General features: G+C 43.3%; 1 protein-coding gene across 2 annotated transcripts; it reads left to right on the top strand.

Annotated features, from left to right (window-relative positions):
- Window positions 1–961: 961 nt before the first annotated feature.
- golgb1 (golgin B1) lies at window positions 962–22,152 on the top strand. 2 transcript variants are annotated; one of them, XM_005740803.1, is made up of 20 exons: window positions 962–2,189; window positions 4,604–4,682; window positions 4,801–4,992; window positions 5,082–5,195; window positions 5,387–5,551; window positions 5,630–5,752; window positions 6,223–6,336; window positions 6,560–7,253; window positions 7,333–7,409; window positions 9,338–9,395; window positions 10,684–15,682; window positions 15,765–16,176; window positions 16,255–16,488; window positions 16,570–17,403; window positions 17,516–17,709; window positions 18,021–18,180; window positions 19,257–19,357; window positions 19,450–19,521; window positions 20,090–20,180; window positions 20,296–22,152. In XM_005740803.1, the coding sequence occupies exons 2-20, from the start codon at window positions 4,614–4,616 to the stop codon at window positions 20,431–20,433; spliced, it is 8,841 nt and encodes a 2,946-aa protein (XP_005740860.1). In that variant the 5' UTR covers window positions 962–2,189; window positions 4,604–4,613; the 3' UTR covers window positions 20,434–22,152. The 2 variants fall into 2 exon arrangements, with proteins under 2 accessions (XP_005740860.1, XP_005740859.1); XM_005740802.1 differs by having other exon boundaries at window positions 5,384–5,551.
- The last annotated feature ends 180 nt before the right edge of the window (window positions 22,153–22,332 follow it).

Below are 22,332 nucleotides of genomic sequence, written 5' to 3'. Positions count from 1 at the left end.
CCACGCCTCTTGGTCCTCTCCTTGTGTCTAATCACTGGCTGTAATCCTGAGAAACATGCAGATGATCATCTTATTCATCCAGCTTGAAGGGCAGCCTGGCTGTTCCACAATTACCCTGAGATGTGCTGACAGACACAAATGCAGCTTTCATCCCTCACGTGCAGTGCCTGCCTCTAAGCGATGGGATGCATCTGCCTCAGCATGTGGACTCGGGTATGAGCGATGCAGATTTAATGCTTTGGGTGAAGACTAAGCAAGCTTCAAAACATTCTCATAGTTCTTCTGTGTACGTTCTATTTAGACCTATGATATAAGTTAATGTTGACGAATTTAAATGTTTAAAATGACCAGGGGCCGGTCTCATCAAACCCACAAAGTCAAAACAATTGCAAATCAAATTTCTGGTACCTGCAACTTTTGCTAAAAACATCAATCAGCATTCTATTGGTGATTATTAGTGTGGTTTTTCCACACTCGTAAAAGAAGTTTAGGCAGTTTGTTAAATAGGAGCGTTCAGGTATGCATTAACAAAATCCAGAAAAAAATATTCTTCCACAACGATGTGTGAGACTGATAAAGTTACAGAGAAGACGATTACTTCGTGTTACTGCTGCTAAAGCGGGGGTGTACTCACTTTTTCACGCACTGTTTCTGCATTTCAACTTTTTTTTGTTAGATAATATCTAAGTATGTATGTAATATGTAGCTACTTGTTTCATTAATAAAAAGGCCAAAGCAAGTTTCTTTAAGAGACCCTGTTTGGCATGCTGTTTAATAATTATCCTGTGAAACAAATATCTTTATATATCGCAGGTTATAAATACTCTGTTTATCCTTTAAGCCATTTTTAATCAAGAAAAAAAAAGCTTCAACAGCATCAGCTTTTCTGTGGATTTTTTAAAAAATGAACCAGAATTAGAAGGTTACTACAAATGATCTCATTAGAGAAGTTTATTTGGATACCACAGATTAATGCCAACAAGGCGTTACAGTTAAAGTTAGTGTATTATTATATCAAAACACAGAAAATAAAATGACATTCGTGTCTAAGTGCTTTCATATGAAATTAAACATCAGTGCTTTGTTACAATGATTTTGCAGTCAAACTCAAAAGCATACATGTGTTGTGTTCTGCAGCTATGAGTGCATTTTAATTTTAACAGCATATTCTTGTAAATGTCATAAAAAGACATAACAGATATATACTCTACATGTTAGTGTTTAAACTTCTTTTAAATAAAAAAAAAATATATATATGTATATACTGTATATACTAAAATTCATTTGGGGATCATTTTAAAGGTTAAACTAAAAAAAAAAAGTGTTCTTCCTGCAGATTTGCATTAGCTTTCATTACCCTGTGACAGAAGGTATAACGGATGACTGGCCTGGATATTCAGCTTCCAATAGTTTGGAAGAGCTTCTCCGAAACATGGATATTTATCCACACATACATCAACAGACGTATGTTACAAAATAAACTACATTTTAAAAGCTTAAAAAGGTAAAAAGCTTCAGTAAGGCATTATCTTCACTCTTTGTTCAGCTTCATATTCATTTACAGTGTCCTCTCTAGGTCTACTGCCCATGTAACATGGTTGGACACAGTTATAACAGACGAATAAAATCACTGTGGTGGCACATCAGAGTCCGGGCAGATCTCTCTGGCCACACCATGGATGCTTTTCCTTTTCTTCCAGTGCAAGTGTCTGTAGATGGAGTCAAAAACTGCCACCGTGTAGTGTGCAAACAGGCTTGTCCACTTCACTGCATCCACCATCCACTGCACTGAGCGTCCAGCAAATGCCACAAACACTGTGGTGTAGTGTGCCAGCAGCAAAAGGCTCCTCCCCAACTGCTTGCAATGGTTGATGAGCAGGTGGACTCTTTGATCATGCCTTACCATTATTATAATTTGCTCTGTATTGCTCTACAAACAGATATGATTTTTTTTTAATACCAGTCTTCGTTTTCTTAGTGTATATGTTTATGTAGATACTCCCCGACGAGCAGTAGGCGCTTGTAAATTTGCACACAGTCCCTTACACACGTAGCTCCCGGTCGTCCAATCAGAGCAGAGGAAGTTTTGTTTCCGGGAATGTTTGGTGATGTGGCTCTGCTCTGAAATCCATCCGAGGAAATATATCAAATAAAAACCAGACACATTTACCTGGAAAGCACTCGTACAGGTGAGGCAAAAGTGTTTTCTTTTAAAAGCCCACCCCTGACTGGGCTACATAACAGAGCTGTCATGCACAGAAGAGCGAAACTCTGCGAAGCCGCTTTAAAAGACGCTGTCCTTATTTACCTGTTATCAGCGTCAGCTAGCCGAGAGCTCCAGCTAACTTGTTACCGTATCGTGGAAACTACGGCCGCAATAAACGGATGTTTTCACAGAGCATCCTGTTCACGGCGCCGTCTCCTCATCTTCAGATGTATTTGCTGGTTTCTGAAAACATCAGCATCCAGCCGCTCGGAAAGTGTTCCCGTCCATTTTCGCGTTAGCTAGCTTATAATCTTTGCTGTTCTCAAAAAGAATGACGCAGCCGCAGTGGAGCGTCCAGTAGGTTCGGAGAGATTCGGCTCTGTCCGCTCGAGCTCGGAGAACTTAGTGGGAATTTATGCTTCGGGGGAAAATATACACAGAAAAATACGTCGCAACCGCAAACTTCTGTGAAATCCAACGACCTAAACGACGACTTAACCTAGTTCTTGTTTTTCTTCTTTGGACCTCAATGGGGGGGCAGACCAACAGCGCACACCTCCCTAGAACTAAAACGAAACGACCCGTCGTCGTAGCTCGCATCTGCTGTGATTGGTCTGTTCAGTACCCTCCTAAGTACCCTCCTAAGTACCCTCCTAAGCATTTCCGCAGTGGGAGAATAACAAACATCGCCTAGGAATAATAATTGAGATAATAGTATAAAGATAACGACTGACCAATCTCAGCAACTTCCTGGAGGGAAATTGCTAAAACTATCGGAATGGGCGTGAGGGGATCTACAAAGCCAAGTGGGAAAAACTTGAAAATTCCCAGCATTTTGCTTCTATAAAAAACAAAACAAATTACTGACTGGTACAGCATATAAAAACACTAGGGCACCACCATATTGTCATGAAAGCATACACTTTGATTTGTTGTATCTAATATGTTTGCTTATATTGGTTGACAACAAGATTTGTGTAGGAGCTATATATATTTTTTTTAAAAGTTACCCGTTTTGCAAGTATCCCTATGATACTAAGTGGTGTTAAGCTAAGCTAAAAACTGAAGAGATTTTTGGCTTTTTTTGTTTGTTTGTCTTTTGGCAGAAAAAGTTTGATAAATCTGACAAAACAACCTGTTTGCAGTTAGTGGCACTTTAATTGCTTTTGTAAAGCTTAAGAAAGACATTTGACCTGCTGTCAGAGCTGCAGATGATTAAACAAATTTGTCTACTTTGCTTCTGCAACGATGTGAATTTTCCTTCTCTGGGACTAATAAAGGCCATCTCATCTCAATATTTTTAAAATTTCCTGCTCGTTTTGGCTGAAGAACTCTCAGCCAAACCTCAGAACATTTTATACAATTGATGACAGCAGTGCCTTTGTGTGATGGGATAATTCATAACCTGCTACCTCCAAGTTTTGACCTTTACTCTCAAACACGCCTCTTTCCACTGCCTGCCTGTGCACACAAAGGAAAATCAATATGTTTGTATTCATGCCTTCACAGAAAGTGTTATAATTTCCACCACATTTGATGGGATACATAAATTTTACAGGAATAAATTATTTTTCCAACCTTTAATGTGATCACCTGTAAAATTCAAATGAAAAACAAACAAATCTGTTATAGCACTTCCTCACTCTTCTTTACAAAAGCGCTCCAAAGGTGTCAGATTGCGAGGGCATCTCTTGTGGACAGCCCTCTTGAGGTCACCCCACAGATTTTCCTTTGGATTTAGGTCTGGGATCTAGCTGGACCATTTGAAAACTTCTATTTTCTTGTGATGAGCTCATTCTTTAGTTGACATGGATGTATAATTGTCTCCATGGTTGTGTTGAAAGTTAAAATCCCTTTTATCTTCAGAATTCTAGCAGACACCTGAAGGTTTTAGGGCAAAAGTGACTGGTATTTTGAACTGTTCATAATTCCCTCCACACTGACTAAAGCCCCAGTTCCAGCTGCAGAAAAGCAACCCAAAGTATGATACTGCCTCCACCATGCTTCACCATGGGTATGGCATTCTGTTGGTGATACAAAGTGCTGGTTTTGCACCAAGTGTACCTTTTGGGGTTGTGGTGTTGGGGTTAAACAGGCTCTTAAATTGAAGGGAAGTGTGGACAAAAGAAGACTGAATGCTTTAACAAAATATTAGTGTGAGGGTGTGCACAGGTATGCAACCAGTTTATTCTACATTTCATTTTTTTATGGTAGTCTCGTATTTTTAACATCATAAAAACCTGGCATTTTGACAGGGGTGTGTACAGTTTTTATATCTGCTGCATATAAAATTTGTCACATATCAGTACGGGACATAATTTATGCATTAGAGGTTCATCTAGACTGAAACCCATGATTTCTTTTTCTTTTTATTTATTTATTTTTTTACTTTCACAGTGCCATCTTTATGTTAAGCCGTCTGGCCACAGTCCTCCAGGAGCTCTCTGGAGAGGAGGGCCAAGATGGAGAACAGCAGGTGAGAGAGCATCAGATAAATTTTAACAGAAGAGAGATTTTGAGCCAGCAGTGTCCCTGGTATTTAAAGGTGTAAACTTTATGTTGAAGAATCAGAGCTTTAATTACTCCTTTTACAGGGCACGCTAGTGCCTCAGCTCCCTTCTGATGACGGTCAGGCTCCAATGGGGTCAGAGGTACCTGAGGAGGCCATGGAGAGGCTGGCCCACCTGGAACAACTGGTGGTCCAACTGAAGGAGCTCATCCGAGACAAAGATACCCAGCTCCTCCAAAAGGACACTGAGCTGACCAACAAAGATGCTCAGCTTAAGGTAAGTAAACCTTTGTGTGTTTGTGCTTGTGGGTGATCCTTCATACTTTGACTGTCATATTTTGAGTGTTATTTTGCTTCACGTTACAGAACGAGAGAGAAGAAGCTGAGGCCCGTTTCACCAAACTCAAGCTGCAGGCCAAAGCCAAGATGGCGTCGCTCACAAAACAGATAACTGAGCTAAAAGGACAAGAAGGCACAACAGTGAGTTTTAGTGCGGTTAAAAGTTGTGAAGCGAAGGCAGCTAACACCATTGGGTCTAATGCAAAAAAATGGACATTAATTGATTTGTTGTTTGTGTAGACAAGGACACGCAGCTGGTTAACCACACACCAGCAGTAAAGCTCATGTCCTTTGATTTGATCTGACTTGAGCATCTGTTCTGTCTGCAGCAGAGTCCAGACAGCTCTTTCACTGGAGCCGGCGCTGCAGTCGAAGAGGAGCTCCAGGAGCTGAAGAAGAAGCTGAGCGAGGAGGAAGCCAGGAGCCGGGAGCTTGAAGAGCGACTTCTGGCCTCTGAGCAGCTACTACAAGAGAAGGAGGTTGCCCATGCTGAACAGGTGATGCAGAATATCTGTGGGTGTAGACCTTTAAAATTACTACTAGTGCTATCTCTGAATGGGTTCCCTTACTTTCAGCTGCAGAAACTGCAGGCGGTGGTCTGTGAGAAGGACGTGCGTTTCCAGGAACAGATTCAGAAACATGAAGAGGAGCTGCTGAAGGCAACCGTGCAGTCTCAGGATGAGGGCAAGCTTCAGAAGGTAAAAGATTGTCAGTTTATTTCTCTAGCATAAGTAACAAATTAGGCTGTGGTTTCTTCATTACTAGCTGACTGATTCCACCTGTACTAGATGTACTGTTGTTTAACTTTGTATTAAGTGTTTAAAACGGGACAGAAACCCTGACATATTGTATTTGTTCCATACAAATTGCAATACAAATAGTGGCTTATGTGAAATCTGACATAGCTGCTACTGTTTCTGAGGCCTTATTAAATTTTTGTAGCCCAAAATCATCCATGTGGCATAAGAATGATGCATCATTAAATGGTTTATCAGGGGAAAAGGGGGGACCTTTGCTCCTAAAAGTGTCAATGAACTACAATCAACCTTGGGGTCATAAACACACAGTTTCAGTTTGTGAAGCAGTGAAAGTGCACCATAGTTTCCACCCTTCACATATACATTGACGGTGCATTACACGCTGCCTGTTTTTATGGTGTTTTCCTCAGGCCCTGCATGCAGCTCAGCAGCGCTGTGAGGAGCTCGAAGAGGCCCTGATGTCTCGTGCAGGAGAGCTGGAAATGCTGCAGCAGGAAGTGAGCAGTGCTGATCAGCAGAAACAGGTACAGATCCTGTTTGATTAGATAGCTGATATGATTGTTTGCCTGCTTAAAGCTTGTTGGTTTTGACGCTGTTCTACATTATAGCAGTTATTTGCGCATGATAAAAAGATGATCAAACAAAGACACGCCCTACATTTTGATGACAAGTTGTTATTATTATACGTTGTTTCTCTAAGCTAGATAAAAAACACCCACTCATACAGTCTTTTTTTGTTCTCCTCAGATCCTGACTGGTCAGTTCCGGCAGATGGAGCAGGAGCTGGCGGAGGCCGCCAAGCTGAGGGAGGAGGAGAAGCAGCAGTGGGCCGAACAGGCGAGCAGGGCTGATGCAGAACTCGCGGGTCTTCGAGCCAGCCTGGAGGCCCTGGAAAGAGAGAGAATGGAGGTGGTGAAGCAGGAGAGCGAGCTGGCCTCCCTGAGAGAAGCAGAGCGTGCGAGTCAGGAGGCGCTGGAGAAGGAGAAGATGGAAGTCGCCAGATTGCAGGCAGAGCTAACTGTGATGAAAGAAGCTGAGCTTGTAGCCACACAAACAAGTGAGAGAGACAGGGTGGAAATCGCTCGGCTTGAAGGGGAGCTTTCGTCAGTGACAGAGGCAGAGTCTGCAGCTGTCCACGCCAGGCAGGACGCCTCGGAGAGGGAGAAATCTGAAGTGGAAAAATTGGAGAAAGAACTTGCTTCCCTCAGGGAAGAGCAGGAAGATATGCAGAAGAAGGGCGAGCTCTTCACTGAAATCTGGAAGCTTCTACATTCTCTGGCTGAAGAAAATGTGAGCGAGGAGATCCCTGTCCCCGTTGACCCGTCTCATCTCCTGGGCACCGTGCACTCCATCGAAGCACAAATGACGAGACTGAAAGACAAATGCAGTGCAAGTGAGGAACAATGTGCCCACCTCACTCACAGCATGGAAACTCTGCAGGGTATGAGTGCTTATCTTGACGTCTGTTTGTGGGATTCTGTGAATGAATCTTTTTACTAATACAAACATCTTATTTTCAGAACAACTTGAAAGAAAAACTACAGAACAGGAGGAGACCAACACTAAGATACAGCAGCTGGAGCAGCAAATTGTAACTGTGAGTACAAAAGTACAGAAGCAACTTTTAAACCTGCTGAAGTCTGACAGTTGTGGCCCTGCTTGACCCTGGCTCACTTAAACCTTTGTTTGTTATTCCCACTGTTGCCTAGTTCTTGTTCATATGGCATCATAATTGATCATTGGGATTCTCTATAATATTACAGGGGGTTTACCGCTACACTTATTTTATTTATGAAGTCATTCCTTTGCTCATACCTTTCTTAAAAAAGTTTAAGTTGTTGTGTTGTTTTTAGTTGTGCGTAGTGCCGACGTGGGACAGTTACCAATTTTGTTGTACTATTGTACTAGGTATGACTGTGCAATGACAATAAAGAGTTGTCTTATCTTATCTTATCTTACACCACTAAGGTGAACTCAACAATACTTCTCATTATTAATTTCATCTTTATTATCTTGAGGCTCTCCACACCAGTCCCAGTTTTTCATGAGGGAAAATTAATTTCCCACCTGCACCTGCCTGACAGCATAAATGTCATTTAGATGAGTGTTTTTGTGAAGTGGTGCTTAACTGAAAATGGAACTCAGTAGTAGTAGTAATAGCTATAGGCTGTATTTAAAAGAACGATGTAGTCACAGTGTCACTCATCTGTGCGTGGACTTGGTTAGTATTTTGTCCTTTCCCATGTTGGGAGTTTTTTTGGAGCTAGGAGTGACCATAACAGTGGAGTGCTAAACTACCAGCTAATGCTAGCTAGCTTGGTTAGGCTGTATGGGTAAGCAATTGCAGTTACCTGTTACTCCAGAGATGCTACAGTGCTCGACGTGTCCTTTCTGAATGCATTGCAAACCGATCTCAGTATGCAAATAAATTGGTTGTGACCCACAGCCAGCAAAATGGCGCACACCCAGGAGGGAGGGACACAAGGGTGTTTTTCATTTTCAAAGGGCAAAACTTACAGCTACTACTCAGAAAGACTGGGTGGTGTAAATGGTGTCCTAAAATAGAGGGCTTAAATCTTGCAAATACTTACCTGTTTGTTTAACACAGGATATAAGCAGCCTGGTTCACTAGAGATACACATCACAAAGCAGTCCCAAATAAGCTCTGTGATGACATGAAAGCTTTATCATCTCTACGGAGCTTCAGCCTGAGTTTCTTAGTGTCTTTGTCCTGCGGTTCTTTTATGGCATCTCTGTGTTTATTATTAGAAAAAGTGTGAGACTGGTAGCTGAGTATAAGTACTTCTGCGGATGTAGACGTGTCATTTGTACGTTTTGCCATCCGTCAACAAAGTCAACCTTTGTTTTGAGATCGGGACGGTCAAACTGGTTTTATCGGCTACTCCCAGTCCAGGTCACAGCTTCAGTCTGGACAGGTGATCTCTGTCAGACTCAGACAGGACAGCAGACAGACAATACTTCATGTCTGTGTTAGGAATATCGTCTAATCCCTCCTGGGCTGATCTGATGGTCAGACTGACTGACCCGACCGACATACAGCCTGCTGCTGATAGAGATTTAAACTAGACGAGCAGCCTTGGAGGGTTTCTGTATCAGTTTTTACTAATGTTTTAATGTTTTATATGCTTTATATACTTTATTGGTCTGATTTCTATTTAGTTATATTGTTGAATGGTTTTAGCTTTGTTTAAGCACCTTTCACTTTTATTTTGAAAAGATTAAAAAAAACATATGATCATCAAGTTCAAAGCACAACAAGAAGTCTTCTCCTGCATCCTTTCAAACTTAGTTTAAAGTCACAACACTGGTAAGAGTAGTGTAAACACAAAAAATGACATTTACCTGTGGACTGGGTGAATGTCAAAATCCTTATCCACTAGCTTTCTGCTTTTTGTGTAATGTGAAATGTCATTGTGGTTTCTTTGTTGAAGTCCTTTTTTTGCACCGTTGTAGTTTGCAGGATGTCTTTAAACTTGTCGCTTTTTGTTGTTGTTGTTCTTTTAGATGTCGGAGAGACAAGAAGCGGCTGAACCAACACAGGATTCATCTGAAGCTGAAAAAGGTACGGTATGATTCCTAAAATAAATGCACTCATTATTTGGAGACAGAATCGAACAGGAAGTTAAAATCTGTATAAAATATTTCTTTGAGATTCCAGAGTTTAACAGAAGGCTTCCATATTTGTTTGTCTTTATGAGGGCAGTCCATTTAGGAATGAGAATGACATTCAGGTCCTAATTTAAACCATTAAATAAGGTTGAATTATGTTGCTTTTAAAATCGTTTGACTAAATTAATTTTTCCTCATTTATTAAAAAAATATAATGAAGGTGAAATCAGAGTGGATTTTCTTTAGAGTGAAGGTGTCTCTACTTTTATTCTGTGAGTCATGTTTCACTGCAAGAGTCCCACTTACAGATAGAATAAATTAATAATAAAAATATCATCCCACATTCATAAATATACATCTATAAAACTACAGTAGAACTATAGAAATACATCACAGCATTTTATTATTCTGTATACTCATTGCTTTTAGACACAAATGATCTTTATCATTATTATTATTATTATTTATTTTTGTATGCTGATTATATACGTACAGTTTTTCTTCAACCACGGTGACATCCAACACATTTTGATCTCAGGAAGGCTGAACATAAACCACCTGCTTTTCTTTAAATGTAAAGAAGTGCACTGTAAAATTCTTAATATTTACATTACAAAGTCTTTGAAAAGTTCATAAGAAAATTTTTATTAAAAAATCGTTTTATTTTAATCTACTCATATTTGGTAAGTGTTTATAATTTCAGCAGTGTGTTTTTCACATTCAGTCTGCCATTGCGACAAATAAAACCTGCTGTTGTAAATCAAAGAAAGGTGTCAGTGCTGAGCTTCTGCTTGTCCACCCTACTTTGGTGTGACAGAGCAATAAGGAAGCTGTAAAACCGACAATAATTCAGACCTCAGGTTTAACTAAATTTAAAATTCCTGACAACCGTTCTCAGAACTCGATCCATTTTTAACAACTTGATCCATTTTCTGTAAGTTAAACACTTTGCACAGACATCCAGTGAACTTTCTGTTCCTTTGCCGCCAACTGTATGTTTCACACTCCTGGGCCAGACAAGCTAAGATCATAAAAATGTTCTTTGGCTTTATTTGTCAGGTTATATATTCGTTTTCTGAATGCCAAATTATCTATGTGAACTTTGAACAATATCGTATTGCAGCAGCACACACCCTCTGTTGGTGTTTGTTTTTAGACTGCACTTGCATTTGTTTTTGATTTGGTACTGCTTACTTTAGATCATTCTTATCATTCGTTTCCTATTTAATTTTATCTCACAGCACACATACTGGCCCTGGAACAGCAGCTGCTGGAAAAAGACAACGAGCTGGTTGTTTTGCGAGAATCCCTCATACTTGCTAATAAGCAAAGCTTAAGTGAGCTTTCACCAAATGAAAACTGTGATCAGACCCCAGATCAGGTTGAGGATGCTGTTACGGCTCCCCTCGATAGCTCTGCAGCCCTTTCTGACTTCATGGCAGACACCCAAGAAGAAGAGAGCACTTTAGTTGCTGGGGACACCTCTGTTCTCTCCATTTCTGCTGAGAATCAGAGCAGTCCAGAGCTAATAGGAAACCAGTCAGATTCCCCAGAGGAATCCAAAGGCACCTCATCCGATGAAATGGTCGCCAGTAGTGATTCAGAGGTGGCTCACAGCAGCTGGACACTCCTGGAAGCTGTGAATCAAGATGGAGGTCAAGAATGGCCCTCCATCGTCCAGGACTTTGGTCAGTCGTGGGTGGCGACAGGCATGGAGCAAGAAACCACCACAGTTCAAGTCGAGTCCTCATCTGTCGTCATCAGAGAGACAGTTCAGGTTCATGTAAGTCAGCAGAGTTCTTCCTCCTTGTCCCATGAAGCCAGTGCTCACTCTGGCCAGGTCTTCGCTCAGGCCTTAGCTGAGGAGCTCCAAAAGAGGTACAGTGAACTTCTGGCTGAGCTGCAGAGGCTCAGAGAGACAGCTGCAGAGTCACAGGAGAAAATAAAGAGTCTGGAAGAGGAAACAGAATCCCTAAGTGCTGCTAAAGAAGAGGCTGAGTCCAAGGCTGCGAGTTTAGCAGAGGAGCTCGGTTCAGCCAGAGAGGAGCTAGATAAACATTCCCAGGAAAGCAGCTCTGTAGCGAAGAAGCAGAGCGTTGAATTTCAGCTTCTTGAAGAACAGATAGACATTTTAAACACTGAGAATAAAACCAAGGAAGACCGATTTCAGGCTTTGCAGACAGCTCTGGAAACGGCCCAACATGCTCTCTCTGAGCAGGAGGGTCAGGTTAGGATGCTCAGCACTCAGCTCGAGGAAAGAGAACTCCTCGCCTCTGAGCTGGAGAGGAGGCTTCAAGACATGGAAAGCAGCATGTTGGAATACTCCCAGACATCAGATCTCAACACTGAGTCTTTGTCAAAGAAGGACTCTGAGATTAGCGAGTTACAGCTTCGTCTCAATCAGAAAGAGCAGGAGATGCTGGAGCTCAATGACAGCATGTCTGCTAGACTCCTTCAAGCAGAAGAAGAGAAGTTCCAGATTGACAGTGAGATGAACAAACTGAAGGAGAAGATGGAAGAACTTCAGAAGGTTAAAGAGGAGGAGAAACAGCAAGAGACCACTGAAGACTCACCTGTCCTTGTAGACGATGAAGTTGCTTGCTTACGGCAGGAGAAAGAAGTCATGGAAAAGCAGCTGACAAACACAAAGAAGAAGCTGCAGGCAGCACTTGTGCAGAGAAAAGAGCTCATGAAGAAGGTTTCTGACTTTGAGGCAGAAGCGAAGAAATGGAGCAAGAGGGATGAGGCAGCAACGGGAGAAATTCCTGAAAAGTCAGAAGGACACAAGATTGAGGAGATGGAGGTAAAACTTGTGGAGCTCGAGCAAGCTTTAAGATCCAAAGAGGAGGCAGTTGAGAGTCTTGAGCAAAAAATAACAAAGCAGGACCAAGTTCTCGCTGAGACTCTGGCTTTGAATAGAAAGCTAAGTGAAGAAGCTGAGATTTCTCCTGAAACAACCGCATTACAATCTCAGGTGACGTATCTCGAAGCAGAGTGTGAAACGCTGCAGAAGAAGCTTCAAGAGGTGCAAGAGTCTCGCAAAGAAACTATCCGTAAGGCAAAGGAAAAAGACCGGCACCATCGCGAACAGCTCAAGCAGCAGAAAGAGGAATACAGTGGCCTTATGGAGCGTTTTGAGGTCCAGAGCAGTGAACAGAAAGTTCTTCTCACTAAACTGAGAGAACTAGAAGGAAAGGTGAGTGATGAAAGAGAAGATCCGACTCCTCAAGAACCAAAACACAGGGTGGAAAACATGGAAAAGCCTTCGGGAAATGTTTGGGTCCAGGAGGACTGGGTTGATTTTGCTTCACCTGAGACTGATTCATCACAACCGCAGTCCAGCGATCCATGTCAGCCTACGTCTGAGGTCCTCTCTGAACAAATGGAGGATTCTCTGAAAACTCTCAGAGAGGAGATCCAGACTCTACGGACAGCAGGTGAGGAACTCGAGAAGCAGCTGCAGGAAACCCAGGCCAGCCTGTTGCAGAAGGATACTGAGTTATTGGAAGTGGGCAAAGAGCTGCAAGCACTCAGAGAAAAGGAAAGGCAGATTGATGCACTTTCTGCAGAAGTTGATGACCTCAGAGAGAAGTATCGCCAAGCCGAGTCTCACGCTGAAGCCCTAAAAGCAGAAATGGACGCTGCAGCCAAAGCAGCAGCCGCAGAGTCCTCGTCTTCAGTCGCAGCTCTTCAGGATGAAGTCGACAGCTTCAAGCAGTTTCTCGACAACAAGAATGTCGAGATAATGGAGCTCAGTCAGCAGCTGAGTGAGCAGAACATACTTATAAATTCTATGCAAGACACAGTGGCCCAGAAGGATCAGCTGATAGCTTCATTACAGGATGAGCTGAAGGCCGAAAAGGAAAAGTCACACAAGTTAGAGGTTGAGGTTCCACAGAAGCAAGAAGAGGACAAAGACAGCGAGGAGAAAATCCAGCAGCTTCAACGAAAGCTTCAGGCTGCTCTGATCTCTCGCAAAGAGGCTCTTAAAGAGAACAAAACCCAGAAGGAGCAGCTCGCTTCGACCGAGAAGGTTATAACTGAGCTACAGCAGAAAATTGAATCTGCTGAAGATGAGCTGGAGAAGCTGAGAGCTGAAAGAGTTCGACTGATTGAAGAGGTTGACCGGACATTATTGGAGAACCAAAGTTTAGGATCCTCGTGCGAGAGCCTCAAGCTGGCAATGGAAGGTGTACTCAATGAGAAAGATGCCTGCAAGAGAGAAGTGGAGCTGGCAAAAGAAGAAGCGGCCAGAACATGCAGAGGATGGGAGGAAAAGGTTCAGACCATGAAGGATGAGTACGAGACACTTCTCAAATCTTATGAAAATGTGAGCGATGAGGCGGAGAGAGTGAGACGAGTCCTGGAAGCTGCGAGGCAGGAGAGACAGGAGCTGGCGGCAAAAGTCAGGACTCATGAGACGGCAAGGCAGGAAGCTGAAAGACAAGTGGAGGAAGCGCAGAAGGAGGTCAGTGCAGTGAAGGATAAAATGAGAAAGTTTGCCAAAACAAAGCAGCAGAAAATTTTAGAGTTGGAGGAAGAGAACGAGAGGCTCAGAGAGATCCAAGAAAAGCCGTCAATAAAACAAGAAGACAGAGCTCCTGGGGATGAACTTGAGCAGCTTCAAGAGGAGCTGAGAGCTTTGAAAGCTGAGCTACATGCTACAGTGGCAGAAAGAGACTCTTTAGGGCAGCGGATTGAAGGTCTGAGGGAAGAACTTGCCCAAATGAGAGAAAAGGAAGAGGTTGTCAGTGCCCAGAAATCAGATGCAAGTACGATGACAACAGAGCCTGCTGAGATTCAGAATGAGGACAAAGAAAAACCAGTAACGCCAGAAGAGATTCAAGATGACCAAATAGTGGCAGCAACTGCAAAAGAAACCCATTCGCAACCTGTCGAAGAAAATGAAAAAGCAGAAATGAGTGAAAAAGCTCAGATGCTACTGGAAAATAAAATGAGGGAGGTCGAGGCTGCTTTCACCACTGAGCGGGAACAATGGCAGGAGCGAGAAGCTGAGCTCAAAGCTGAACTGGCCTCTCTCGAGCGACATCTCCAGGAGAGTAAGGAGAAGGAGAGCCTCTCAGTCTCCTTAGAGAAGTGCCTTGAAGAGAGCAAAGAAAGAGAAAAGAGTCTGATTGAAGAGGCTTCAAAGAGGGAAACCCAGTTCAAAGAACTCCTCAGAAGTCTTGAAGCCGAAAAAGATAATCTGGAGGAGCGTCTGATGAACCAGCTGGCTCAGCTCAATGGAAGCATCGCTGGCTACCAGCAGGAGGCAGCTGAGAACCGGGAGCACCTCACCGAGCTGCAGCGGGAGCTCGAAAGGTTAGAGAGGGAAAGAGCCGAACTCGAAGCTGAGGCTCGGAGCGAGAAAGACCGAGCTGCCAGGCTGGAAGAGGACATGAGGCAGGCCCAGCGGGAAAGAGCTGAGGCCGAAGCAGAGTCTGGTAAGCAGAGGGAGCTGGAGCAACAGCTGAGGTCTGCTCAGAGGGTCAAAGAAGGCAGCCAGAGCAGAGCACGACAGCTGGAAGAACTGCTGAGGGAGAAACAGCTGGAAGTCCGTCAACTGCAAAAAGACTGCATCCAGTACCAGGAGAGGATCAGCGAATTGGGAAGAGAAGCAAAGGCGCTGCAGATAGGTCACAGTGAGCTCTGCAACAAACTGGAAAAGTCCCAGCTGGAGGCCTCCAAAACTCTAGAGAACCTGAAAAGAACTGAAGCAGAGGTTGCTAGTAATAAATCCCAACTAGATGAGGCCCAGAAACAGGCGAGCGAGGCATTAGCTGCCAAAAAGACCATTGAACAGAGCATCCAGCAGAGAGAGGCTGCTCTAAAAGCTGAAGCAGAGGAAACCCTGGACTCTGTGAGATTCAGGCTGGGAGCTGAGCTGAAGGAGATGGAGCTGAGACTGGAGGAGGCTTATAGAGAAAGGGAGAAGGAGGAGGAAGCTACTCTGGAGGCCAGAGAGATAGCAGAAGACCTTGAGAGAAGAGCCCAGGAGACGCAGGCTCGTCTGGATGAGTCTCTGGCCAGGTTAGCTGCCTTCTCACGCTGCATGTCCTCCCTGCAAGATGACCGGGACCGAGTTGTGGACGAGGCCCGGCAGTGGGAGAGTCGCTTTAATGGTGCCCTGCAGGCGAAGGAGGCTGAAGTTCGAGAGGCTGAAACACGTGCCAAAGGCCTCACGGAACAGCTTCAGAAAGAAACAGCACTGAAAGAGGAACTGCAAGTCACAGTTGAAAGGTAAGAATGTTCCCTTTGAATTTGTCTGTTTTACTGAGTTTTTACATTTTAGCCTATAATCCAGTTTGTTGGTCCTTTTCAGGTTAGAGAAAGCAGACAAGGATTGGCAGCTAAGATTGGAAGAAAGGGGGAAGAAAATCACAGAGACCCAAACTGCTCTGGAGGAGGAGAAGAAGAAGCTTCAGCAAACCGCAGCTGAATTGGAGTCTGCACAAAGTGAAGCTCACACCTTGAAAAATGAAATGGAGAGTCTTCATCAGAGACATCAGGCTCTGGAGGAGGCCGTGGGTAGGCTCCAGGGCGATGTCGAACAGGCCAGGTTGGAGCTACAGGAGAGGGAAGCAGAGGAGAGACGACTTTGTCTGAATGTGGAGCAGCTGGAGACGGACCTGCGATCCTCCAAAGCGCTGACAGAGACCTTACAGGCTGAGTTAAATGAGAAGGAAAGGAGAGAAGTGGAAATGCTTGGAGAGCAGGAGCAGGCTGTTGCTCAGGTATGCATGGACTTTAATTTACTGAAAAATTCAGAGAGAAATGTTGGAGATTCCTAACGTGTGTCATCTATTTCTAAGGCTGCAGACGAGGCAAGGAAAGAGGCCGACAGCAGGGCACGAGAAGCTGAGGAGGAGCTCGAGCAGAGAAGAGGAGAAGTGCGTGATCTGGAGGAAAAGCTGCGAAAAGCTGAGGAAGAGAGCAACAACAGAAAAGCCAGGCTGGACTCTTTCACAAAGGCAATGGGCTCCCTGCAGGACGACAGAGACAGAGTCCTCAACATGTACAAGCAGCTGGAAGAGAAACACTTACAGGTAATGTGTAAAAACAGTACAGACTCTAAGATGTACAGAGCTTGTTTTAGCATGCATTATAATATCTTCATTTTGTTCCAGGTGATGATGGAGAAGGATGGTTTAATCCAAGAGGCGGCAGGAGAGAATAACAGCCTTAAGGAGGAGCTGCGCTCTCTGCTGGTCCAGAGAGACGACTTGTATGCTGAAAGGGCCCAGCTGTCTGCTCAGCTTTATGGATATCGAGATGAACTTAAACAGGTTTTAAGCATGAAGGACTCCCAACACAAACAGCTTTTGGCAGCCCAGAGGCAGCGTATTGTATCTTTAGAAAAGGAACGAGAGGAGTTGGAAAGTCAGTTAAAGAGCCTCAGCACAGTCAAAGAGACCGAAGTGGTGCACAAGGTCGAGAGCGAGACTCTTAGTCAGGCATCTGAGAGGAGGCCTGCATCACAGGTGATGGATGCACCTGGTGCAGAAGTTGAGAAGCTTAGGGAGCAGCTGCAGGCAGCAAGAGAGCAGGGGGCGGCTTTGGAAGAGACTTTACATAGAGAGAGGAAAGAGCACGAGAGCAAGAGCAAAGAGCTAGCAGAGCTGCGATGGGAGGGAGGGGTGATGCGGACAGAGTCAGAGAGCGCTCAGGAGAGGGTGGCGGAGCTGGCCCGAGACCTGCTGGCTGTTGAACAGAAGCTGCTGGAGGAGAAAGAGGTGACAGAGAAGCTGAGACAGGAGAATCAGTCGTTCTCTAAAGCCATGGCTTCCCTCCAGGACAGCAGGGACGAGGCAGTGAACAAGGTCCAAGAACTGAACCACAAACTGGAGGAGATGAGCAAGGCAGGGGGCCACACAGCACACAGCGGCTCTGCAGGCTCCACTGGAGAAGTGTGGGGTCTGAAGAACGCACTACAGGCCCTGCAGAATGACAGGGAGAGGCTGGTGAGTAACCCCAAGTATGACAGATATTAATAGGACATGCTTGAGTTTATATTCTGGTGACATTTACAGAATTTCAACATATTTTTCATTGATTTTTTTTCTTTATGTGCAGCTGGAGCAGCTTAAAGCCCAGGAGTCTGAGCTGAAGAAGCAGAAGTCAGAGCTGGCTCGGCTGGGAGCAGGAGAGCTGATTAAAGTCAGCCAGGAGCTGCTTGAGGAGAAGCAGAAGAGCGAAGACATGCTGGGTGTCATAACGCAGCTGGAGAACATGGTGGAAATGGGCAAGCAGGAAATAGAAACACTCAGGTGACACGACAAAGCAGGAATAGCATTTATTCAGATTTTTGTTGCTTTTAAAGAAAAGGAGACTTAATTCAACTGTAGTATATAGTTTATGCCTCTGTGCTTATATGCTCTTTAAAGCAGGTTTTGTAAACATCATTTGTAGCTTTACAATAATACAATTATTAACCAATCAGTAACCACTGCTATCATTTCACTGTTTAATTAAAGTTCAAACTAAAGTTGAATTAGCTGCCAGTTTCCCATTTATTAACAATGGTTATTATAAAGTGCTCCCCAGAAAGGCACCAATTGATTTTGATTGACTTTTTCAGGCTTGAACGCAGTGATTTGATGGCTCAAGCGGAGCAGCTGAAGCAGCAGACTCTCGCCACGCTGTCAGAGAGGGACCAACAACTGAAGCAGCTCACCGCCATGCTGGAAGAGACCCGGGTGCATAAACCCAAACTCCAGCAGGAGCACTATCAGAGAGAGGTAAGCGCCTAGACATTTGCTTTTGACTCAAAAGGGAAAGCTATAGATTCCCGTGGGATTGTTAAAATATAAAGTGTTTGACTTGTTGCCTTTTAAATTTACACCTAGATCTGCTCATGAGGCCTTGTTATTAGTGTTTCAGCTCAGGCTGTTTTATCTTTGCCACAAATTCCCAGAAGTTGTCTTCTTGAATCATTCGTGTGGCACTTTAGTTATTTAAAAAATGATTTATAAGTTAATTTCCCTCCATGCTTCTTTACTATAAACACAGACTGTACGTAAAAGCTGGCTGTAATTTCTGTGTCTGAAAAGTGAAGCCAGTTTCAAATTACCTGCTTTCTTTCTAATGATCAGCGGGAGGCGACTCCACAGGTTACAGAAAGTCAGCTTGTGTAGATATAAAATATTTTTAATAATAATATTATAAAAGGCAAATATATGTTTGGATTTGTAAAAAAACTGACCACTACAAATATAAAACAAATAAGCGTATAAAAAAACACGACCGCAAAGGAATTAACACAAAATGCACAAACATGTGACGGCAACAACATCGGCCACTTACAAAGGTAACACTCTCACCTCTGCAAAGATTGCCCATAGAAGTCTGAATCGGGCATGTGAGAAAATCACGTTATTGCTCACTTAATTATCTTGCCTGTGTTTTTTTTTTTTCTTAACTCTTGCTGACAGGTTTATGGCCCCAGTATCAAATTTTAAGACAACAGTGCGCTTCTTTTGTAAATGATGGTCCTCATTAAAGTCAGAAAGTAGGATAAAACAAGATCGACATGTCAGACAAATATGTGATGTCATGAATATAAACTGTGGACATGCCAAACCACAGGATAGAGATGTTAGACTTCATGTAAAAGTCAAGGTCAGGTTTATTTGTATAACACATTTAAAACAACAGAGCTGACCAAAGTGCTGTACATTAAAAGTGTGTAGCACCAAAAGGAAAAGAGAAACAACAAATTAAATGGAAACTGACAATAAAATGCAGTCATCTATCAGGATGTCACACTGGAGCCAAATGCCAAGGGGAATAAATGTAGATTCGTTGTCTTCTGCAGGGCGCAGAGGTGCTCTCTAGCGCTCCTGGCGCCCCTCAGGAGCGCAGCAGCCTAATCGAGAGCCACACCTACATGGCTGAGGTCAAAGAGCTACAGCGGAGGTACTGTGAGATCCAAACCTTTAGAAACGTGTGAATATGGCAGGCTGGGAAGCATGAACACTGATTTTTAATTTCTGATTTTTTTAAATCAGACTGGATGAAGAGACGCAGCAGAGGATGGCTGTCGAGGAACAGCTGATGGCCACGCAAGACCGACTCAAACGGTATGAACTTCAGTAGGAGATAATCTCATACTGGAAGTTGAAGGTGCTATAAGAACATTATGTTATATTTATACTAGATGATATGAGGATGGACCAGTTCCCTGCAGCTCTGCGGTGCTTACTGGTGTCTCTTAGCAACTCTTGTCTTTAAGTTTCCTGTTTTGGTTTGGTGTAATCGCAGGCAAGGACGGGTAAACTTACCAGCCTGCTTGTAAATATGTGGGGGCACATAGATGCTAAAGAGGTTGTCTAAATAGGCTTATTAGAAGAAGAAGGTTAACTGGTCGAGGTCATTATCAGGGATGAAGTGATTTAATTTTGGAGTCAACCCAGTGTTGATATCAAGGGAAGGATCAGGAGAGTCTTACTTATTCGCTTAGGTCAGTCCAGGTGGTTATACTCCATGTTGCCTCAGTTACATGTTTTTAATTGTGTGACGCCGTTATTAAGAATCAGCAAGCAATCAGCAAACAAGGCACGTTTGCATCTGAATCTCTCCTTTTTTAGCTGCGATAAATTTGCTCCATCGACAGCGATGACAGCTAACTTCTGTTTTTATTATTATTAGCCACGGCCAGGCTAAATGGCACTCTGCACTGGACGGGGATTCCTCGGAGACTGCCGTTTTTATCGAGCCGCCGGAAGGAGCTGTCACTCGAGTAAGGCGCCGCTAATGTTGTCCCGCACCTCATCTGTCACCCTAATAACCGTAATAATAAAGACTTACGAGCTCAATGTTTCCCTTCACCTTGTCTCTCTCCTCTGCTCTCGCAGACCCGGAGAGGCGGTCCCGGTTTGATGCGGATGCTCCGAGTGGCCTTCTGCTCCCGTCAGCGCACGCCTCTGCTGCTCAGCCTCTACCTGCTCACTGTGCACGTCCTGCTGCTGCTGTGTCTGGGTGGATACCTCTGAAACCAGCTCCCTTTATAATAAACCTGACAGATAAGACGTGGGGAGAAACTGTAATGTGACCCAAACCATCGCTATGATTTATATTGTTACAGGAATTAATGAATTAAAGAAGGGCACAAACAAACAAACGTTGCACTTTACAGAAGTTTACCTTTTAGCCAAAGCATTTAGATTCATAAAGGGAGCGGATACCTTCGATTATAACTGTTTGGTCCTAGTACATTGAGTGTGAATGGTGTCTTTTGAGCACCGAAGCAGAGGAGAAATAAAGGGACCACAGCACATAAAGAGTTTTAGGGGAAGAGTAGATCCAGAGTTGTTTTAGGAGACCGTGTTCGTCTTGTGCCTTTACATGTGGATAAGCTGTGTGTAAAAGAGAATGCAGTCTGTGAGTATAACCTGAAAGGGTCACTTTAAGTTTAACATTTTGGAAAGTGTGCTTTTTAGCTTTCTGGAAGAGTGTAGAGGCTCTGAAATGACTCAAATCTAATCCCAGAGTTAGTGACTGATGCCAAAGTCCTTCTAGACGAAAGCTATGTTGAAACACATCTGGGCACTTATCTGAGCATTATCGAAAGCATTATTGAGGGGCATGTCTGTCTGATCATTTATAGCATCTGTATGCAATCTAAAATAAGGCTAACTTATAGAAAAGGTGAAATGGTTGTGGAACTTTCCTATCAGCTGATTAAAACCCCTCATATATATCTAAATCTCTGTATGTAAGTAGTAAAAACCCCACAGTGTAATGACAGCTCTCTGTTTTGTAAGCTCTGAGCTGTTAATAGCCAACCAGAGAGAAAGAAAGCTGTGACCAAGAACCAGATGTTTTTATTGATCAGATGAACCACATGTAACCTGTTAATTGCTAACTGCCTGCAGCGTAAACGCAGGGATTTTGTGGAGCTAACTCCACCAGAAAGCGTTAAGCCTCTTTCTCCAAATGCCGGCTCTTCTTTTACGATGGCTTGAGGTTCAGGGCGTGCTCTTCTAGTCCAGTCTCTTCCTTATCTGTTCGTTTCATGCACAAAAATGGAGCGCAGTGCAATTTGAGTTACTTACACATTCCTGTATTATGCTGTCCTTTCTTTCCTTTTTTCCTAAATGGGACATTATATTAATATTTGTACATATGAACATGCGTCGTGTGGGGTTTTCCTCTTACATGTCCAGTATGATTCCCACTCCATGCTTCTGCTGCAGATTTAGATTGTTCACAGTTTGCTCTGTACTTTTGATGGCAGATGAAGATGAAGTTGCCTTCAGGTGCAATGTTACCACAGTGAGGAAGACTGCTGTGATTTCTAATGATATCCGTCCCATTATATTATGGACTTAACCGGATGTAGCATAACTTATATCGGAACCCTCACCCTCCTCACCCTCTGTTTAATCATTGTGTTGGTGAAACTCTTTACATTGCTTCACACCTTAAACACACACCTGCATTTGTAAATAACTGTTGAAAGGGCTGTGTAGGATAATAAAGTGTCATAAAGTGTTGGTGGTTTAGAATCAGGTCTCTTCAAGAATGGATCCATTTTCCTGTTAGACAGTGGGCGGTTTTTAATTTACCCTGGTTTACCCTTTATTTGGGCTTTGTTAGTTTTAAATCACTTTCTTTACTTTTACATTCATAAAATGATTCTAAATAATTTGGTTATTATATTGGAAAGCCTGTTTACTCGACCATTATCATCTTCTTCTTCTTCTGAGAGATCAAATGAAGCTCAGGTCCAGGCCAGCTGAGAGAAATGGTGGCACACTGTAACTTTTTTGAAATGCCCACATAATCTATAAAACACTAAAACTGCTTTTCTTTATGGGAGGAGGATCTGTATACACTCACTGTTACTGCTGACACAACAATCACAGCTTTTAATAAAGATATTTTTAAAT

The sequence above is a fragment of the Pundamilia nyererei genome, unplaced genomic scaffold (assembly GCF_000239375.1).
Source record: "Pundamilia nyererei isolate P.nyererei 1_Seehausen unplaced genomic scaffold, PunNye1.0 scaffold00104, whole genome shotgun sequence".
Taxonomy (NCBI): Eukaryota; Metazoa; Chordata; class Actinopteri; order Cichliformes; family Cichlidae; genus Pundamilia; species Pundamilia nyererei.
The sequence above is the reverse complement of the archived record's forward strand: the minus strand, read 5'-3'. Positions and strand labels throughout refer to the sequence as shown.

What these genes read in the sequence shown, in the direction of transcription:
- golgb1 (XM_005740802.1), top strand. Translation starts at nt 4,614, where the DNA reads ATGTTAAGCCGTCTGGCCACAGTCCTCCAGGAGCTCTCTGGAGAGGAG. An exon ending in GTGCTGATCAGCAGAAACAG is followed by an intron (nt 6,337 to 6,559) that starts GTACAGATCCTG and finishes TGTTCTCCTCAG; the next exon opens with ATCCTGACTGGTCAGTTCCG. An exon ending in TGGAAGAGAAACACTTACAG is followed by an intron (nt 16,489 to 16,569) that starts GTAATGTGTAAA and finishes ATTTTGTTCCAG; the next exon opens with GTGATGATGGAGAAGGATGG.